The sequence below is a fragment of the Anguilla rostrata genome, chromosome 18 (assembly GCF_018555375.3).
Source record: "Anguilla rostrata isolate EN2019 chromosome 18, ASM1855537v3, whole genome shotgun sequence".
Taxonomy (NCBI): Eukaryota; Metazoa; Chordata; class Actinopteri; order Anguilliformes; family Anguillidae; genus Anguilla; species Anguilla rostrata.
Genome location: NC_057950.1, coordinates 13,033,181 through 13,052,959, shown reverse-complemented (window position 1 = coordinate 13,052,959; position 19,779 = coordinate 13,033,181). Strand labels below are relative to the sequence as shown.

Genomic DNA, 19,779 nt, shown 5'->3' with positions numbered 1-19,779 from the left:
TGAAGTAGACCCCTACAACAAAGTTTAACTGGCTGACAGGTTTTGCTGGCACAGATTCAGGGTTTTAATTTAAATTGGATGCTATAACCTGGATGGGAAGTGGCCCTACCTGATGTTCCAGGTGTGAGTCAGGTATTTGTACTTCACAGTTAGGTCTAAATCCTGCACAGTTCCCTCTGTGGTCTGTGTAACAGCTCAATTTTGATAAATTAAAGAATGAATTTTGAGTTATTGAAGAACGTCATCCAGATTTTTTGTGGATGGTCATTCATACAGTATTACGTTTATGGAGGAATGTTGGCTATTTCTGCTGTTTCAATACTTTATTTTAGAAAATTCTAAAAATGTATTTGACCTGTGTGGTCCATTATGTTTTGTTCATGATAAAAACATCATGAACAATAAAATGTTATAGGAATGTTTGGGTATAAGATTGCATGTTTTGGGTTTCCCAATGTCCTTAGAATTTGGTATTCTGTCTCCATGTTTTTAATAAATGGTCATTTTTTTCATCTTTCTTATTCAAAGCTATATTGGATTAATGAAAATTGAAACAAGCACCCATTTATTAAAAACATGGAGACACAAGGCTTATGTCTTGTACGATTTAGTAAAATCCTTGTCATGGCAACAATTGGCTCCATCTCATGGTATTCTGTGAAATTGCAGGTTTATTTTTTGTTGGTTTTTACAGTTCTATATTATTTTAGATACTGGCAGAACAGATGTTCTTTTTACCAGGTTAAAGAGACGAAACATCTCACCCAATTTATCTGTGTCATGTCTCTCCATAGGGGCGTGATAGGAAAACAGGGGTACCAATGTCAAGGTGAGTACCATATGCTTGTCTGTCTGACATAAAAAGTAAAGAAATTCAATTAATTGTTGTACTAGCTTCACTCAGAGTATGTGCTTACTTTGCATATAATTCTGTGCATCAATATGGGCATATGTGTAAAAAAAAATGTTTAGAAACATTGCCCCTTATGTGATTTTATTTTTAAATTGTTCATTACAAAGATCACTTTACCCACTGTCTTATTGAGCAGCTTCAATACCCGTACATCTTTGGGAAACAAATATATACAATTAGAGGCTATATATTATCCTTCTGGTGTATGAGTGTAAAGAAATTGGTGTAAAGAATTCTTAACAAAAGAAATGAGAGTGCTTGAGAAAATATATTCTCACACTATATCACTTGGTTCATGTGATTAAAGATTACCTTAACCTTATTAAAATAATTTTGATTAATGACTTAATTTTGGTACTGATTTGTGTCTTCCACTTTTTACCCAGTATGCACTTGTGTGGTCCACAAACGATGTCACGAACTAATAATTACAAAGTGTGCGGGGCTGAAGAAACAGGAAGACACGCCAGAAGAGGTGAATACTAACTTCATATGTATTGAAAATGGGGTTGTGTAATGTTTACTAGGTTGCAGCTTTGTAGGCAAATGGGCTGTAGTCAGTTTAGATATAGCAACGGCGGGATTATGCTGTATGCATAATGGTCTCTCTGCTGCCCCCTGCAGGTGGGATCCCAGCGCTTCAGCGTCAACATGCCACATAAGTTCAGTATTCACAGCTACAAAGTCCCTACCTTCTGTGACCACTGTGGCTCCCTGCTGTGGGGCCTGCTCAGGCAAGGGCTGCAGTGCAAAGGCAAGTAGGGGCTTCTGGGAAATGGAGTTCTAAATGGGTTTAGCTCCAAAAAGAGGTTTCATTATGGAGATCCTTCTCACAAGTTACCTTTATTTTCCTGTCAGCCTGCTCTCTTGCAAGATTTGGGGTGTTTGTTAATGTTAATTCTGTTTGTCTTTATCCATATATAGTTCAGTCACATTATTTGTCTCCATACATAGTTAGTCAGGGAACTGTATTTACTTGATTCATAATGTGAAAGATGTTTGTTGCTTCAGAGTAAGTACGTGAAAACAGAGTTCTTGATACTTTCAGCTGTTTGTTACTTCTTTTAAGTCTCCAAAGGCTGTGTTCTCTCAGGGCCTTCAAGAGAGATGTTGTTGAATCAATCCAGCATTAAGTTGTTATGTTAATACATCCCGGACAAGCCCCTTTTTACTACAGCCCTGTTTATTCAATTCCAGACATGTTTTAACCGAGTGAATATTGTGTTATAATTGCTGGGAAATCTTTTGCTGGGTGTGTGGTGCCTGCAGACAGCCAGCCCAGGTGCGCTCAGCCCTGTTCCCCTGCTCCAGAGGCAGTGACAGCCATGTTGTTCTTTCTCCTCCAGTGTGTAAAATGAATGTACATAGACGGTGCGAGAGCAACGTGGCCCCCAACTGCGGTGTGGACGCTCGAGGAATCGCCAAAGTGCTGTCAGACCTGGGGGTGACGCCCGACAAGATCTCCAGCAGTGCACAGAGGAGGAAAAAGGCAAGTGGGCAGATGATGATGATGATGATGATCGTCATTTTCTTAATATCATAATAATGATCACCACAATGGTAACAAGAGCAGCATTAAATGTATAAGGGTAGGACGTGGTGTTTTAAATATCCAGGAATTAGAAGGCAGAGTCTTAGGAGCCCATATAAATGCAGGAAACCACCCACACACACACAGTCCCATGCACAGCCCAAAGCAGCCCTAGCGGACCTGGTCAGAACCAGCCTGAAGATGAGGGTGAGCATTCTCTGCTGGAGCAAACCATAATCTCTGTTTTGCAGTGTTTGTGTTCTGTAGCTTGTTGGCTGCCATGCTTGTTTTGTCGTACAAGCGCAGGAATTTGTGGGAAGGTAATAATTACGACTAATTACAGTTTTTTTCTGTGCAGCACCAGAGTTGCCAGATTCATACAGACAGACCCAATTATTTTAAGAACCAAATCCCAACCCTAGCTGAAGCTGTGAACCCAGGTCTGGCACGAGATATCATTCGCGCTGTTCACTTTCTGTTGTTGTGTGATGAATTTGAATCTTATACATATGTACTTAAATATATGGATATGTGTGTTTATGACTATGAATATAAATATATGGATATATGTGTTTATAAGATAAAACTTCAAGTGTAATTTTTTATGTGAATTCCGAAAAAAACATTAATGTAGATCTCACTGTTAGCTTTGAAATAGGTTATGATGATGATGGTGATGATAATGAAGGCAACCACAATTACAGCAATAGTGATGGCGATGTTTATGATTATGATGATGGTGGCAAAAATGATCAGGTAGTGGTGATGATGATAGTGAAACTAATGAGGATGATGATGATGATAATATTGGTGATTATAATATTGAAGGTGATAATGATAATATTGATGATTGTGATATTGAAGGTGATGGCGATAATATTGATGGTGGTGATGAAAATAATGAAATGGTGAAAATGATGTGTTCTCTCTCCTTCCCTCCACAGTTAAATCAGGGGCAAGACCCCCAGCAGCCAATTCCAGGCACACCTCAAACAGAAGAAGACCGTTCCAAATCTGCACCCACGTCCCCCTGTGACCAGGGTATGCATGCACACACACGCACACACACACACACACGCATACGCACACACACACGCAAACGCACACACACACGCATACGCACACACGCACACACACACACACACGTGCGCGCGCACGCACGCACATACAACACACACACACACACACACACACACACACACACACACCAGTCACAGAGTTCATTCTTATGCACCTAGCAATTTTATTCCGGCAGATATCAAAGACCTAGAAAACATCCGAAAGGCCCTGTCGTTTGACCACCGTGGGGAGGAGCACAAGTCTGCCTCCTCCTCTTCCTCCTCGGGGGGCGGCGGGCCGGTCCCAGCGGCCGACGGCCGGGAGAACGGGGAGGTAAAGACCCTCCAGGCCAAGAGGATGAACCTGGACGACTTCATCTTCATCAAGGTCCTGGGGAAGGGCAGCTTTGGCAAGGTGGGTGGGTCTTTATTAGTGCTGTGTTGTTCGCGAACAATGCGTTCAAAAGAACAAATTTTTCGGGTGAACGAATCGTACTGAATCACTTCGAACTGGTCATTCACTGACTGAACGAATCACTGAGCCCCCCCCCCCCTCGTCGACAACATGCAACACTGTTTTGCCCATCACTAGTCTTTATGATTGGTCAGTCTGAACTGGTGGAAACTTCTCTGATTGGACAGCTGTCTGCTGGCCTCCTCTTTGGATTGATTTTGCGCTCAGTCCTGCCACCTTGGCCATGTTTGCTGTGTGTACTGTGGTCATGCAGTTCACACTCAGCCACTCGGTCTAAGGAGATGAAGCAGCATGTAGTGCTCGTACAGGGTAGCACTGTAGAACAGCATTTAGGTAACTGGTCTTGCTACGCCAGGGTTATCAGTTTAATTCCCGAATGGGGTCACTGCAGTCATACTCTTAAGCAGTTAAGTATCCAACTATATTAAAGGATTGCACGGACAAAGAACGTAAGCTGTGTGAGTTGTTCTAGATTAGAGTCAGCCAAATGCCTAAAATGTATTGTAATTTGTTTTCCTATTCAGGCATAGCTCACCTGATTGTAAACTGTGCTGTAGATCCACTGCTTCACTGTAGATGTTTTACTTCCTTAGCATCCGAGTTAGCATCGCTCAGGGAGCTTGTGAACGGTATCGGGAACTCGGACGGAGTGTGGGAACGCAGACGTTCCCGCAGAACCGCGGGCGTTCTGCTCTTCCTGCGCACAGCGAGAGTCGTATAAGATCAGCAGCTACACCCCCCCCCGAGGGGGAAATCAGAGCGACCCCCCGGGGGAGCACAGCTGTGCGTTCTCAGATGAACCGCGCTGTGAAAACACTCGCGCTGGGGGAGCCCTGCAGAGAGCGGCTCTGTGAGCTCATTAAACATGGCCCTGGGGTTCGGCTTGATGTGTCGATCTGTTACGAGTCTGATGTCCATAATGCTTATTTTTAGGCAATTCAGATTCAGATTCAGATTCAGACAACTTTATTGATCCCAAGAAGGGCAATTCAGCTTACCCAGTCCATACACACAACTCCAAAACTCACAGACAAGGTAGTTATATGTCAGAGGCAACAGATCAACATACATGGGTCAATGGGTAATGGTTATGTTAACATCCAATTATTGGTATGTTCATGAAAATGTTCAAATTAGTTTGATGAAATTGCTTTTCAGCAGAAACCCTAGCTGACCTTTAAGGCACGCCCTCTGACCTCTGACCCCTGTCCCTCCTGCAGGTGATGCTGGCAGAGCTGAAGGGTACAGACGAGGTGTACGCAGTCAAGGTGCTGAAAAAGGAATCTCACGACACGTGACTGCACCCTGACGTAAGCGCTCCTGCGCTGGCAGAGGCACCTACGACACAGCTCTTCTGCTGCTTCCAGACCAAGGTAACCACCTCCCCAAACACGCTCTTCTGCTTCCGACCAGGTAAGCACAGAAACCACCCTCCCCAAACACGGCTCTTCTGCTGCTTCCAGACCAAGGTAACCACCCTCCCCCAAACACGGCTCTTCTGCTGCTTCCAGACCAAGGTAAGCACAGAAACCACCCTCCCCCAAACACGGCTCTTCTGCTGCTTCCAGACCAAGGTAACCACCCTCCCCCAAACGCAGTAACTGCTCTCCCCCAAACACGGCTCTTCTGCTGCTTCCAGACCAAGGTAAGCACAGAAACCGCCTTCCCAAGGCAGTAACCACCCTCTCCCAAACACAGCTCTTCTGCTGCTTCCAGACCAAGGTAACCACCCTCTCCCAAACACAGCTCTTCTGCTGCTTCCAGACCAAGGTAACCACCCTCCCCCAAACGCAGTAACTGCTCTCCCCCAAACACGGCTCTTCTGCTGCTTCCAGACCAAGGTAACCACCCTCCCCCAAACGCAGTAACTGCTCTCCCCCAAACACAGCTCTTCTGCTGCTTCCAGACCAAGGTAAACACCCTCCCCAAACGCAGTAACCTGCTCCTCCCCAAACACGGCTCTTCTGCTGCTTCCAGACCAAGGTAAGCACAGAAACCGCCCTCCCCAAAACACGGCTCTTCTGCTGCTTCCAGACCAAGGTAACCACCCTCTCCCAAACACGGTAACCACCCTCTCCCAAACACAGTAACCGCCCTCCCCCAAACACAGTAACTGCCCTCCCCAAAACACGGCAACCGCCATCCCCCAAACACACTACCCTCCAAACACACTATTGGCTAGACGTCATGCCGAGTCAAAGTGCCTAAGAAAGAAACTGTGATTTTAAAGAAATATAGCAACAACAACTAGTAAATTCTATTGACCGGACAAGCTTTGTAAGTTGGAAGACTCTTTTTTGTTTGGAAGCCTTGGTCACTGCTCTGCAGTTTGTTGGTGGCCAGTTCCTCAAAGGAAGGGATGAAATGGGGAGGAAGAGAGTGGATGTGGAAATTGCAATACTTAAAGAAAAAGGGGTCCATTGTGTGTTGACGCAGGGAGGTGTGAAGGTCTGAAACTTCCTCCTAACTTTAATAATACTGCTGACAATGGATTGCAGTTATATAGAACCTTTCACCTCATTATCAAATTAATTGTCGTGATCAAAGAGCTTTTCAGGGAAGCGGGGAAAAGTAATCTTAACCACTAAAAATTTTCAGCAAGTTATTAAACTCCATTAAGGAGAACTGAAAAAAATTCCTGCAATTCGCTCAGCTGATTTGCAGTGACACAGGAGCACCAGCAGGTGGCAGTGCAGCCTGCGCAGTGAAGTTTTCTTTCCGGCTCTGTTAACGTAGGTCAGGGCCTGTTCCACGCGGCGTGGCGGGTAACGTCTGTCCTCTGTTCGGTGGCTTTTGTTCTGCTTGTCGGTGTCTGGCTGCCTCGGGCAGTTTTACCCAGACCATTCGGGGCTCTGTTTTTTAACGCGGGGCAGCGCTCGCTCAGACAGGAAGCCGAGAGGAGACGACCCTGTGGAAAAGGACCCCGCCGCGACGGCATCCTGTCACTTTCTCAGCCCCTTTTAACATGGATGTGCGTGGAGGACATTATCACAGGTCTTCCATCCATGAAATCATTTTTTTTTTGCACCTCAACATGGGTGTGTAAGTGGGGCAGGCGTAAAGACAGGCATTAACTTACATGTGGCGCTAGTGAAATGGATGCCTGTTAAAATCTGTACTGTGCGCTTTTTGGGCATCTGTGTGTGTGTGTGTGTGTGTGTGTGTGTGTGTGTGTGTTTTTTGTGTGAAGGGGGTGGGGGTGGGGGGGGGGGTGTCGATTGTTCAGTTCTGTTTCTCGTCACCCTCTCCGATGTTTTCCGCCATGAAAAGACCTTCCACACCCTGCTTGATGGGATCTTAGACTCCAGTGACTGTGGGATGGAGACACAGTTTGTTTGGCCGGGGCAGGGCCAGGGCTCCTGGGAGTTAGGTAACCCGGTTTTTTATATTTTTTTTGGATGTCCTTTGTCTTTAGTTGCGTAACTGTTCCTTTATGGAAAGTGAAAGGAGGGAGGGATGGACAAAGGGAAGCATTATGAGAGGGAGGGAAGGAGGGCGGGAGGAAGCGAGGGATGGCGGACTGTCTCTTGATGAACTGAAGGATGTTTTGAGTGACACCTCTTAACTGCGCCGGGGGAGGGGCCTCTGAAAAGCCTTTAATCAGCAGCAGGGCGTGAAGCAGCTGTGTGCGGCTTCAGGTAAAGCCTCCTACCCCCCTGCCTTAAAAAGGCATGAGGAGCATTCATCTAACATGCACACACACACACACACACACACACACACACACACACACACACACACACATACACACAGACACACAATACACACACACACACACACACAGACACACACACACACACACACACACACACACACACACACACACACACACACACACACACACACACACACACACACATACACACAGACACACAGACACACACACATACACACACACACACACACACACACACACACACACACACATGCACACACACACATACACGCACACACACAGACACACACACATACACATACACACAGACATACATACGCACACACACACACACACAGACATACACACACACATACACACACACACATATCAGTCTTACATATCCTCCCAACCTGCGACTATGGGTTTATGAGAAGTTACTTGAGCACCACATTCGCCCCATCTGTGCTTATAATATATAAATTTCACTGCAGTCGTAAGTGTATCACATTCAGGAAAAACCTTCACTCCGAAAGTGAGTGAAATGTGAGGGATGTGCAGGTTCATGTGTGTTTGGTACTTAACAGTTCGTCGTCCTCACATAGAACAAAATGGCAGTAGAGGAGGAGAAAGCGTTCCCAAGTGGCTGGCACAGAGTCAGGTTAAAAGAGCATTAAGATGCCTACGTGCGGAGATGTCCAGTTCTAACTCGCATTTTTGGAGGCGGGAGGGCGGGGGGGGGGTGTGTCCCCTTTCGGGGGGTGGAGGGTAATGGCGCGGCATGGCAGGGTGGGCGGGGTTTGGGAGGGGGAAGAAGGGGGCCTGGGACGGGCGAGAGCCACTTAGAGGCGGGCTTGTTTATTTTCGCAGGCCAGTCTGGAAGCCGTGGTAATGATGGCGTCCTCTGCTCCTAATTTATTTATTTATTTCACCATTTCCCCAAACAACGCTTGAGAACATTGTGTTCTGACAGTGAGGAGAGCGACAGGGGGAGGGGGAGGGGTGAAGAGGGGACAGGGGGAGGAGGGCGGGCGGGCGGTGGAAGGGTGCTCAGCGAGAGGCGGAGGATGTTCGATGCGAAATCCGGCGATGGCACCAGGCTCTCGAGTTCATTTTTGGATATAAAGCTCTTAGAGGAGGCGGTGGTTCTGAACTACACTGTGTGTGTGTGTGTGTGTGTGTGTGGAGGAGGCTGTGGCTTGCTGCAGGGGGTGACACCCTGGCCTCAGTGTGTGGGACAGAAGCACCGCTTGTCACCTCTACCTGTCCAGCCACAGTGCCTTACTGCTCAGCAGCTAACTAGCATCTACAGTCAGTGATGAACTGCTACTTTACTGGTCACTCAGAGTCGCTCACTGTATCTTATCACTCAGTCACTCACTGCAACTGGTCATTCACAGTGTATCCCTGTATCTTATCACTCAGTCACTCACTGCAACTGGTCATTCACAGTGTCTCCCTGTATCTTATCACATAGTCACTCACTGCAACTGGTCATTCACAGTGTATCCCTGTATCTTATCACATAGTCACTCACTGCAACTGGTCATTCACAGTGTATCCCTGTATCTTATCACTCAGTCACTCACTGCAACCGGTCATTCACAGTGAATCCCTGTATCTTATCACATAGTCACTCACTGTTATTGGTTGCTTACAGCAGCTTGCTGTAAATGATCACTAAAAAGTCCCCAAAAGCCTTCAGATCTTGGTACCTGAAATTAGAGTTTTGTTTCGGTGGCCTTTTGTGGGGTTTTCAGCTTTTGAAATTACATGCAATAATAAAATATTTTCTTCCTGTTTCCAGTTTATTGTTTTTGTTGGAAAGCAGGCTTTACAGTAGCAGATTCCCTCCGAGAAATATGACGTCAGAGGCTGTGGTCATATCGTATTTTGGCACAATTGTTTAAATGGCTTTGTCACAGTCCTCAAAACCGGGGAGATCGGGGGTCATGGGGTCATGGGGTCAAGGCTGTGGCCAGTCGTGCCTCCTGAAATATTTTGTCACTTTGTAAGTCACATTCCAAAACAAACAAGTCAAACCACAGCCAATGGTGACGAAGCACGACTGGGAAAGACCCCGACGGCTATCACAGTTCTGAAATGATGCTCTTTCACTCTTACAGTCTCCTAGTTACTCATCGCTAGTCAGGCATCCCCAGAGATGTGTGTGTGTGTGTGCGCGTTTGTGTGTGTGTGTGTGTGTGTGTGTGTGTGTGTGTGTGTGTGCGCACGTGTGTATGTACTTCTGTGTGCGTGAGTGTGTGTGTATGTGTGTCATTCTATATGGGGTGATTTTCTAAAGGCTCAAAACAATGGCCTGTCACCCAGACCCCCAGGGAAGCTTGACTCCCCCAGAGAGCACTTGGCACTGTGGACTCAGCTGTCAGTAACCCCCCCAGGACCTAAATGAGCTCATCAGCCCCCCTCCGCCACACACTCACTGTCACCGTGCTTCACACCTGTAAGTCCTGTTTTTAAAATTACTGCTGGAGGAAAGGTCATTCAGGGTCAGGGCGTCTGTCTGCAGCGTTGAGGGAGTGTCGATCAACGAGTCCCCAGAGGTTAGTCGCGTAAGAGACTTTGAAAACGGTGCTCGCTGGCTCTCTGGCTGTCATTCTGCATTACAGAAAGCAGGGTACTGATGCTGTGATGAATTGCCATATTGTCCTGTGGGAATGAATGCTGGAGATGCAGGTCCCCTCCATCACTAGACTTGATTTCCCGGATAGAACAGGCGTTTGATCTGTGTGCTGGAGAACTGAAAAGGGCTACTGTAGTGAGAGCACAGGCGAGGTTGACTTAAGGCTGGTGTGGACTGATCTGAACGTGTAGGTCTTGTAGGACTGGATCATTGTTGGTGTGGAGACATTTCTATAGCAAGCAGTTTAGGGGTCAGAGATCACGGCAAGTTGAGTAGGGGCAACATAGCTCAGGAGGTAAGAGCAGTTGTCTGGCAGTCGGAGGGTTGCCGGTTCAGTCCCCGCCCTGGGCGTGTCGAAGTGTCCCTGTGCAAGACACCTAACCCCTAACTGCTCTGGTGAATGAGAGGCAACAATTGTAAAGCGCTTTGGATAAAAGCGCTATATAAATGCAGTCCATTTACCATTTGAGTAGGGGAATAAACGCATTGATGTATCTTGTATCTGACGGTACACGGGGTCTGAAGGTCAGAGGTAATGGTGAGCTGGCGGGTGGAGATGGAGTGATTGTGTAGGAAAAGCTGCTCTTTTCACTCTCAAATGTAACAGCACTTCATTTGCATGACAGGTGAACTCGAGTGAACTGACAAGCATTAAGGCACGCTGGTGACGTTCACAACACACCCCCACCCAAGAAAGAAAAGGAAAAAATAAACAGAAAAAATAAAGCACACCGTGGGTCACAATCCTTCCTAAGCCTTCTCATACACACAGACGCACGTTAAAAGACTTAAATTTTCATTTGCAATTTAAGAAGCCGTTGTCTCATGTATTAATGATGAGCGGTGATGATACCAGTGTATTGCCAACACAAAACTCTTTGCTGCCTGTCAATCTGTGATCTGTGTCCTGTGACCTGTGTCTGCCAAAACAACTCAATTGTCACATAACAGGGCCCTGATTCTTATCAGCAGTGATGCATATCCCATATGCAGTTTATTTGTCCCCCAACACCAGTCTCTGTCTATGGAGCGCACAACGCCTCCCAACCCCTCTGAACGCTCCTCGCCCCCTCACCTTCATGCGTTCCGTTCTTGCTCCACCCTGTCCACAGCGCAGGTTGACCAGTAGGGACTGATAACCCATATCCACATACACAAAACCCAGTGAGCTCCGTGAATGTGTCAGCATTACCGTTTGATGTAGTGTCAGACAGGAAATGGATCTGAGGTGTCATTCTATTTTTTTCTCTTCTTTTGACCGAATATGCTCTCTTTTCACTGACTCATCTGTAAAAATAAATTATCTCGATTTGTTACTTAATCAAGACCCTTGGATCTCAGCACTGGTCCTTGAGCAGCTTCCTGTGTCTTTGTTTGCTGCTAATTAACTATCTTTGAAAAACAGCTACAGGAAAAGTTGAACACAGACTCCCAATGGAAGCAGATCAACAAGCTACAGGAACAGTTACACCTTCCCCAAAATCACATGAACCGAACAGCTACAGGAGCAGTCCTGTTCCCCAAAGCACGGTGGTTTAGTGGAGATAAATTATCCCGCGAGGTTGCGTAATGTGCTTTCAATCAGTGCTGATAATAAATAAACAATTCCGCTTTTTAAAAAATGTTTTCTCTTGCTGAAGGAGGCTCGTGCGGCCGCCAGGTGTCTGAGCGCTGTGGCTGCGCGGTGACGGCATGCAGGTGAAAAGTTTAGCGTGTTCTTGTTTTGCTGCGCGGCGGGGCCACACATGCATAGCGCACACGCACTCAGCCTGACTCCGGGCGACGCCGCCCTCGCTGTCTCGCGCCCCATTTCAAGTCCTCTCAATGGCTAATTTACCCGCAGACGTTACAACTCATTTCTGTTTCCCAGCTTACTTCCTGCATCGGTAACACACACACACACACACACACACACACACTCGGACACACTTGCGCGTGCATGTGCGTGCGCACACACACTGACACACACACACACACACATACACCAACCCCACACAAACACACACACACACAGACACACACACATACACCAACCCCACACAAACACACACACACACATACACACACACAAACACACTCATAGAAACACACACATGCATACAGACGCACGCACACAAAACACACACACATACACACACGCAACTTCGCACTAAAACACGCACAACGCCACACGCACATTAAGCTCCCAAAATGAAGGCTGAATTTGTACACAAAGGAGGGGGTTGGAGGAGGAGTGATGTCATCGGTTTAAAATGGTGGTTGAAAAAGCGAAGGCTTACTAAGACCTGCACTCTTAATGAACCGAAGTTTCATCACAACGTTCTGTCCCTAATCAGCTTTAGGATCGTTGCCATGCTCTTATCGCTCTAATTGCAGCTCAGAAATGTAAATAACGTTATACAACTGTTTCAGGGCTTGTTCAGGCTGCTTATAGACACGCTCTTACAGCAAGGAAGAAAAAATCAAGAATGATTTTGGGGGGGCGGAGGGTGAATCTAGGTCAAATACATGGGAGAGGATTATCAAACATGCAACATACCGCTTAGATGGGGAAAAACAACCAAGCTTCTACCTTCCACCACCCTACCCATAATCCCCTGGAGCACTCATTACCCCTAGCTGGGCAAGGGCATTACCTGATACTTCTCTGAATAAGTCTTACCAGTTTTCTAGCTCTACTTGGAGAGAGAGATAAAGAGAGTGACAGATGGATTTAATGGGCTTTAATGAGTCTGAATCAAAGAGAACAGCGGAGACTTTGAGAGAACATGGCAGGTCCTGGCACTCCAGAAGGTTCGTGCAATGATAAATGCTCCTTTGCAACACGAAAGCCAGAAAATTGGGAAAGAATTGGATCCAAGTGTCTGAGCATGGACAGGGAAAAAAGTGAGGGTTTGGGTAGCACTGAGACTGTTCAAACAGGGTGGGTAAGGCCCACCTGTGTCCCGGTTCCTGGTAAGAGCGGCCTTTTGCATGGTGAGGCGATCGGTTGAGGTCTCAGTAGGCCAGTCTTTCCTGCAGCATCACCTGCCAGTTAGCAAGCCTGTGCACATGCTACCTGCTAGGTTAGCTTCCTGCGCAACTAGGAAAAAAAGAGGTGAAGGTACGTAAGACTGGGGGCACAGGCGAGGGTGGGGGTGAAGGTGGAGGTCAGAGAAAGCAGGTGGGGGTGGGTGGGAGGGTGGACGCTCCACAGGAAGTTCTCTCTGAGCGAGTCGGAAGGTGTGGACGACTTCTACCCACCAGCCCTCTGTGGGACCCTGGGAGGAAAAAACAAACAGAGAGCACTTGAAGGCTTTCAGGCCTTGTTCCCTCTGCGGCTCCGCGTGTGTTTTTTCCCCTTGCTTCCTGGACGAGGGTGGTGAGTAGAATGTCTCATTGTTGCAGCGTTTTTGTAGTGTGGGCGTGGGGGGTGTTTGTCTTGGCCGCTGTCGGGGCTGGGGGGTGCACCTGAGTGCACCGGCAAGTGGTACGTAACCAGGCCAACGCTTTGGCCCTTCGCCCTTTGGCCTTGGTCTTAGGCTTTGGGCTTTGGACGTGCCCCGCTTGTGGACGTGTGCTGGCGTTTCACTTCCGGAGGTAAGTTCGCCGCCTTCTCTGCCATCGAGGAGTTTTTCCCCGATTGTCTTAAGACAGTGAGTGTGCATATATACCAGCTCCCAATTAATCTATGTTTATTCGCCTACATGGCTGCTCTCCTGTTTTGACCCGTTCTAAAAAAAAATGGAATGTTCTAGAACACTCAATCTTCCCCACCGCAGACCGCACGGTGCCACTTGGACTGATTTACTGTTATTTCACCGTCTCGTGTGCCTTTTGGAGAGGAGCCGAGTCATGTCTGATCCCTTGTTTGATATACACACACACATTAAATTCTAATAGTGGTGACATTCATCAGCGGTTAATAGCGGAGCATGACAAGCATGGAGGCTTGAAGTCAGCTGTGCCGCCGGTCGCGCCGGACCGTTGAGAGAAAGTGTGTTTGCATAGTGCAGCAGTTAAGTGGCTGAGCCTTGATCGATAGGTTGCGGGATCGACTCCCAGTTGGGGCACAGCAAAATTCAAGGTAATTGAATTGTTTCAGTGACATGATAAGAATGTAAGCTATGAATTGCCTTGCCTTGATATCCGGTGAAAGTATAAATAAGTATTGAGAAGATGTGCGTGAAGAAACTTCTGCTCTGTTGGCACATTAGCCAATCTCTGAACATTGCTGTCCACAGAAATGATGCAACAACATGTTGTGACTGAACTGAAACTTTTGTCCTTTGAATGTCAATAAGACAGTTCAGCCAGCTTCAGAAATCACAAAGTTTAACATCTCCAAGTTTAACCGTGTAGAAAAAAGCTATTGTATTTGTAAGTCAAAGTTAAGGATAAACATCTGAATACGTTCTATACTCTCTGCAATTTGTTGACAAAGGTAGCAGTGCTCTTTTTTGTAATTATGGCCATCCAATCCATCTGTTTGTTAGTGATGGATTCTAGGACCTCCTGTCCTTTCCATTGAGTTTCCTTTTCTCCTAACTGCCAGATTTGATTGTGTTTACCTTCCCCGTGCCAGCGATGTCCACAGCGCATCAACCCAAAGCAGAGAACTGGTGTACTGAGCCCGCCCGCTCGCTGGCTCCCCTCCAGAAAAAGCAAAGTTCAGCGTAGTCTGTTTTCCCCCCCATAGAAATGATTAATGAACTACATTAAGGGATAAATTTGTGTTGTACCCGTGAAATTAATCTGTACCAGTCAGACAAACTTGACAGCTCAGAAGAAAGGTTGCCTTTGATGGAATGGTTTTTTTTGCTGTTTTTATTTATTTTTTCCTGTTTTGGGCTTTTTGCTCTAGAATGCTATAGTGTCCCAGTTTAGTAAGTGCTGTAATATTTAGAGTAATAGAGGGTATGATCAGCAGAAATTAACAATGATAATTTGTTGGAAAAGTGTCCAGTCCTCCGTGTGTGTGTATGTGTGTGGTGTGCGCCCGTGCATGTGTGTGTGTGCATGCGTGCGCGTGCGTGTGCGTGTGTGCACGCATGTGTGTGTGTGTGTGCACACGTGTGTGCGCATGCATGTGTATGTGCATGCATGTGTGTGTGTGTGTGTGTGTGTGCGTGCATGTGTGTGTGTGCGTGTGTGTGTGTACAGCACACAGCTCTGCTGGGTATCCAGTGCAGGGCCCACAGCTGTTCTGGTTGTGGTCCCCTGCTTTGTCTCCATTGGTCGCCTCGCAGTCGTGTTGTGGCTGGCTGACCCTACTGCTGGGGAACGTGGGAACATTCTGCTGGGGTCCCGGAGTGTTTGGAAAGAGCCTCACACCAAGGCTCTCCGGAGAGAAGGGGGATGAGTCTGTCCAGTCTGTGCCTTTACTTCTCTCAGTCTCTCGTCTCACTCTCTCTCTCTCGATCGTCTTTCAGTCCTTCCCTTTCTCTCTGCCACCTTTGCTTTTTGGTCTCCTCTACTGTGGTCCTTTCTTTAAGTTGTTTGGGTGCTGAAACATGAATATATTCTTGAGACGACAACGCTCTCAAAAGCATTTAACTTCTCTGTGAATGTTTTTATATTTTATTTTCTGTGAGCACCAGTCTCCATATGTGACATACTCAGTGCTCCTGGACAACATTGTGCATGTATGTGTGTGTAGTATGGACGCTGTCTTCAGTGTCCTGTGTCAATGTGTAATATGCCATGAGGTAAGGGAAATACAAGTGTGAATAGTGCTGTTTAATGGTTTGTGTGTGTGTGTGTAAGATTTATTACTACGGTTGAAGTAGTTATATAGTGCCTTTCAAATAGTGAATCCCGAGTTGACAGGACCCTACCTTACCATCATTACTGGACTCCAGTCGAGCACCCAGGCCCCCTCCGCCCTCCCCAGCCCCCCCACCCTTGGCCCCTGCCTGCCTCTCCCCTGAGGCCTATTGTGCTGCGGACAGCGGAAAAAACACCCCCTCCCTCCCTTCCACAAACATCCAGCATCAGACACAATAACAGACCGTGACCATCCCCCCCCCCCCCCCCGGTCGTTTGTGCCATAGCAATACCTGCGATCGTGCTCTTTGTTTGTGGATGCAGGTGGAGGTGGAAGGGGAGGTGTGAGATGCACCACCCTGTACACCCATAGAGCCCTGCTCCACCCTGTACACCCATAGCACACTGCTCCACCCTGTACACCCATAGAGCCCTGCTCCACCCTGTACACCCATAGAACCCTGCTCCACCCTGTACACCCACAGCACACTGCTCCACCCTGTACACCCATAGAGCCCTGCTCCACCCTGTATACCCATAGAACCCTGCTCCACCCTGTACACCCATAGAGCCCTGCTCCACCCTGTATACCCATAGAACCCTGCTCCACCCTGTACACCCATAGAGCCCTGCTCCACCCTGTACACCCATAGAACCCTGCTCCACCCTGTACACCCACAGCACACTGCTCCACCCTGTACACCCATAGCACACTGCTCCACCCTGTACACCCACAGCACACTGCTCCACCCTGTACACCCATAGCACACTGCTCCACCCTGTACACCCATAGCACACTGCTCCACCCTGTACACCCACAGCACACTGCTCCACCCTGTACACCCATAGAGCCCTGCTCCACCCTGTACACCCATAGAACCCTGCTCCACCCTGTACACCCACAGCACACTGCTCCACCCTGTACACCCATAGCACACTGCTCCACCCTGTACACCCATAGAACCCTGCTCCACCCTGTACACCCATAGAACCCTGCTCCACCCTGTACACCCATAGAACCCTGCTCCACCCTGTACACCCATAGAACCCTGCTCCACCCTGTACACCCATAGAACCCTGCTCCACCCTGTACACCCACAGCATACAGCTCCAACCTGTATACCCATAGAGCCCTGCTCCACCCTGTACACCCATAGCACACTGCTCCACCCTGTACACCCACAGCACACTGCTCCACCCTGTACACCCATAGTGCACTGCTCCACCCTGTACACCCATAGCACACTGCTCCACCCTGTACACCCATAGAACCCTGCTCCACCCTGTACCCCCATAGAACCCTGCTCCACCCTGCTCCACCCTGTACACCCATAGAACCCTGCTCCACCCTGTACACCCACAGCACACTGCTCCACCCTGTACACCCATAGAACCCTGCTCCACCCTGTACACCCGGCCAAAATCTGTCTCCCTGAGTACCACCCGTTCCTGGCTCAACCTACACAGGAGAACAGTGCATTAACAAGATGAGCCAAACAGCAGCCTGCACCAGCCAAATTTAACCAGCACAAAAAATCACGTTGACGTTAATGTGGAAAGCAGAAAATATGCCTTATTACAGTATTTGATTATTGATGGGTGTAGTGTTCTTTAGCTGTGCTCTGTTCTCAGAAATAATGGGTGGAAGGGAGGGGGGCAATTTAGTTTTTTTCTGCCTTTTTTCAGTTTTTTGTTTTTTTTTTCGCTCAGAACATCTTGTACTGTGCCCCTGTGTCCTTTCATCTCCTGCTTCTCTGGCTCTGTGCAGCTGGCGTACTGTCGTGCTTGTAGAAATATATTAGCCGCATAATTTTTTATATGAAGTTTGAGTATAAGATAACTAAACCATTAAATTGTCCTCTGTATGGAAAATTCATATTCTCTTGGTCTGTCAGCCAATCAGTGGAAAAAAGGAAGAGAGAGAGGGAGAGAGAAACCCACAATTGCACTCATCCAAGCGGTGGAACAGAATTCATTCATTCAGTAGGAAATTTTAAACAACAGGAGAGCTTTTTAAAATGTATGGATTGTGCTGCCTAGCCATTATATTCCCGAAACTGTCCTGGGCAGTTTGTGTGTGGGAGGGCTTTTGTGAAGCCGTCCCACTTCCTAAACTGCGCAATTTATCAGCTTTATAAGGAAACCTACAGTTATTGCCATTTGTACAATAATCAGGATCAGAATTCTTAAGGCCTTAGACAGATTATTCAGATTTAACCTCAATCAGACTATTTTAAACATTTCTCTCACAGCAGTGCAATATTATTATTGTGAAATTCAGCACAAAGGCCTTTGGGTTTATATGGGATACACCCTCCCACCCCACCCCTCCCCACCCCAACAATGTGACACACCAGAAGCAGTTATTGTCAGGTGAAATCCCCTGGATGGGGTGTTGGGGGTGAGTGGGTATGCAGTGCTCAGGATGGGGTGCTGGGGGTGTTTGGGTGCTTAGTTAGGGTTAGGGTTAGGGTTAGGCCTTAGACAGATTATTCAGATTTAACCTCAATCAGACTATTTTAAACATTTCTCTCACAGCAGTGCAATATTATTATTGTGAAATTCAGCACAAAGGCCTTTGGGTTTATATGGGATACACCCCCCCACCTCACCCCTCCCCACCCCAACAATGTGACACACCAGAAGCAGTTATTGTCAGGTGAAATCCCCAGGATGGGGTGTTAGGGGTGAGTGGGTGCGCCTCTTTGCTCACCCTGGTCCCAGTTCCAGGAAGCGCGCTCTTATTTCCCGCCGGTCGCGGGCTCTTGGTTACTGGGACGGGGCGCGGCGGCCCACGCGGTCGCTAATGAGCTTTGGGAGAGGGGCTTTGTCGGATGAGGGCTGCAGGCCTGAGCGGAGATGAAAGGGGTCCGGGCGAGGCGGGGGCGATTCGAGCGAGGGCCAGGTACGGGCGCGCTCCGTCCCCGCGCGGGGCCAGATGCAGCCTTACCCCGCCCCTCCCCACCCCGGCCCCACGCTGCTGCCAGCGCCAATAGAAAGGCATCCGCGGGCATGGCGGGCGGGCGGGCGAGCGAGCAGGCGAACAAAGAGGAACGCAGGTGATGCATATCCGTCGCAACATCTGAGCCTGTTCCTTCCTTTATCACAAATGGCTTTGTCCTTCCTTCTCATCAAGAGCAGGGTCTGAATCTCCCCACTGACCCAGCACCAGGTCAAGCCTTTTTACTAAAACATGTGGCAAGGAAGTGATGCCATGGTAACATGGAAATTAAAGTTAAATACTATCTCCAGCTACCAGACCTGGGTCAAATACATATTTGTTTTGTATTCAAATACTTTTCTACGCTTTACTGATCTTGTCTAGTGTATTGGAACCAATTAAATACTTTCAAAAAGTGCAAACTCCGCCTTCCCGGTCATATTGGCAGGCTCTATTACACCAGGCAAGATCAATAGAGCACAGAAAAGTATTTGAATCCAAGACAAATATGTATTTGACCCAGGTCTGCCAGCTACATGAATGTCTGTCAGTGTTGGCCAGCAGGTGCACTGATGACCATCGCGAGAGCAGCTTGTCTTGATGGCGCATGGACAGTGTGCCGACGAGTTGATGTTTTTGTTGTTGTCATGGTAACAGATTGCTTGGTAAGAAATGGTGGAGCTCTCTGGATACTCGTCCATATGTAGCTCAAAGACAGGCGATGTTGAGTACAGCTTGCTTTGTTGGAATACAGGCAATGCCAATTCAAATATTATTTGTGATGCTGTGCTGTTGAGGGCACAGAAAAGAGTGTGTG

At 47.7% G+C, this 19,779-nt stretch overlaps 1 protein-coding gene across 1 annotated transcript in view; it reads left to right on the top strand.

Annotated features, from left to right (window-relative positions):
* The window catches only part of LOC135244528 (protein kinase C epsilon type-like), a 109,266-nt gene that overhangs the window by 64,707 nt on the left and 24,780 nt on the right, over positions 1-19,779 (top strand). Inside the window, 7 exon segments of the mRNA XM_064316879.1 lie at positions 795-829; positions 1,300-1,388; positions 1,538-1,667; positions 2,260-2,402; positions 3,389-3,485; positions 3,700-3,917; positions 5,198-5,350. Of these exon segments, the coding sequence (XP_064172949.1) occupies positions 795-829; positions 1,300-1,388; positions 1,538-1,667; positions 2,260-2,402; positions 3,389-3,485; positions 3,700-3,917; positions 5,198-5,350 (865 nt within the window).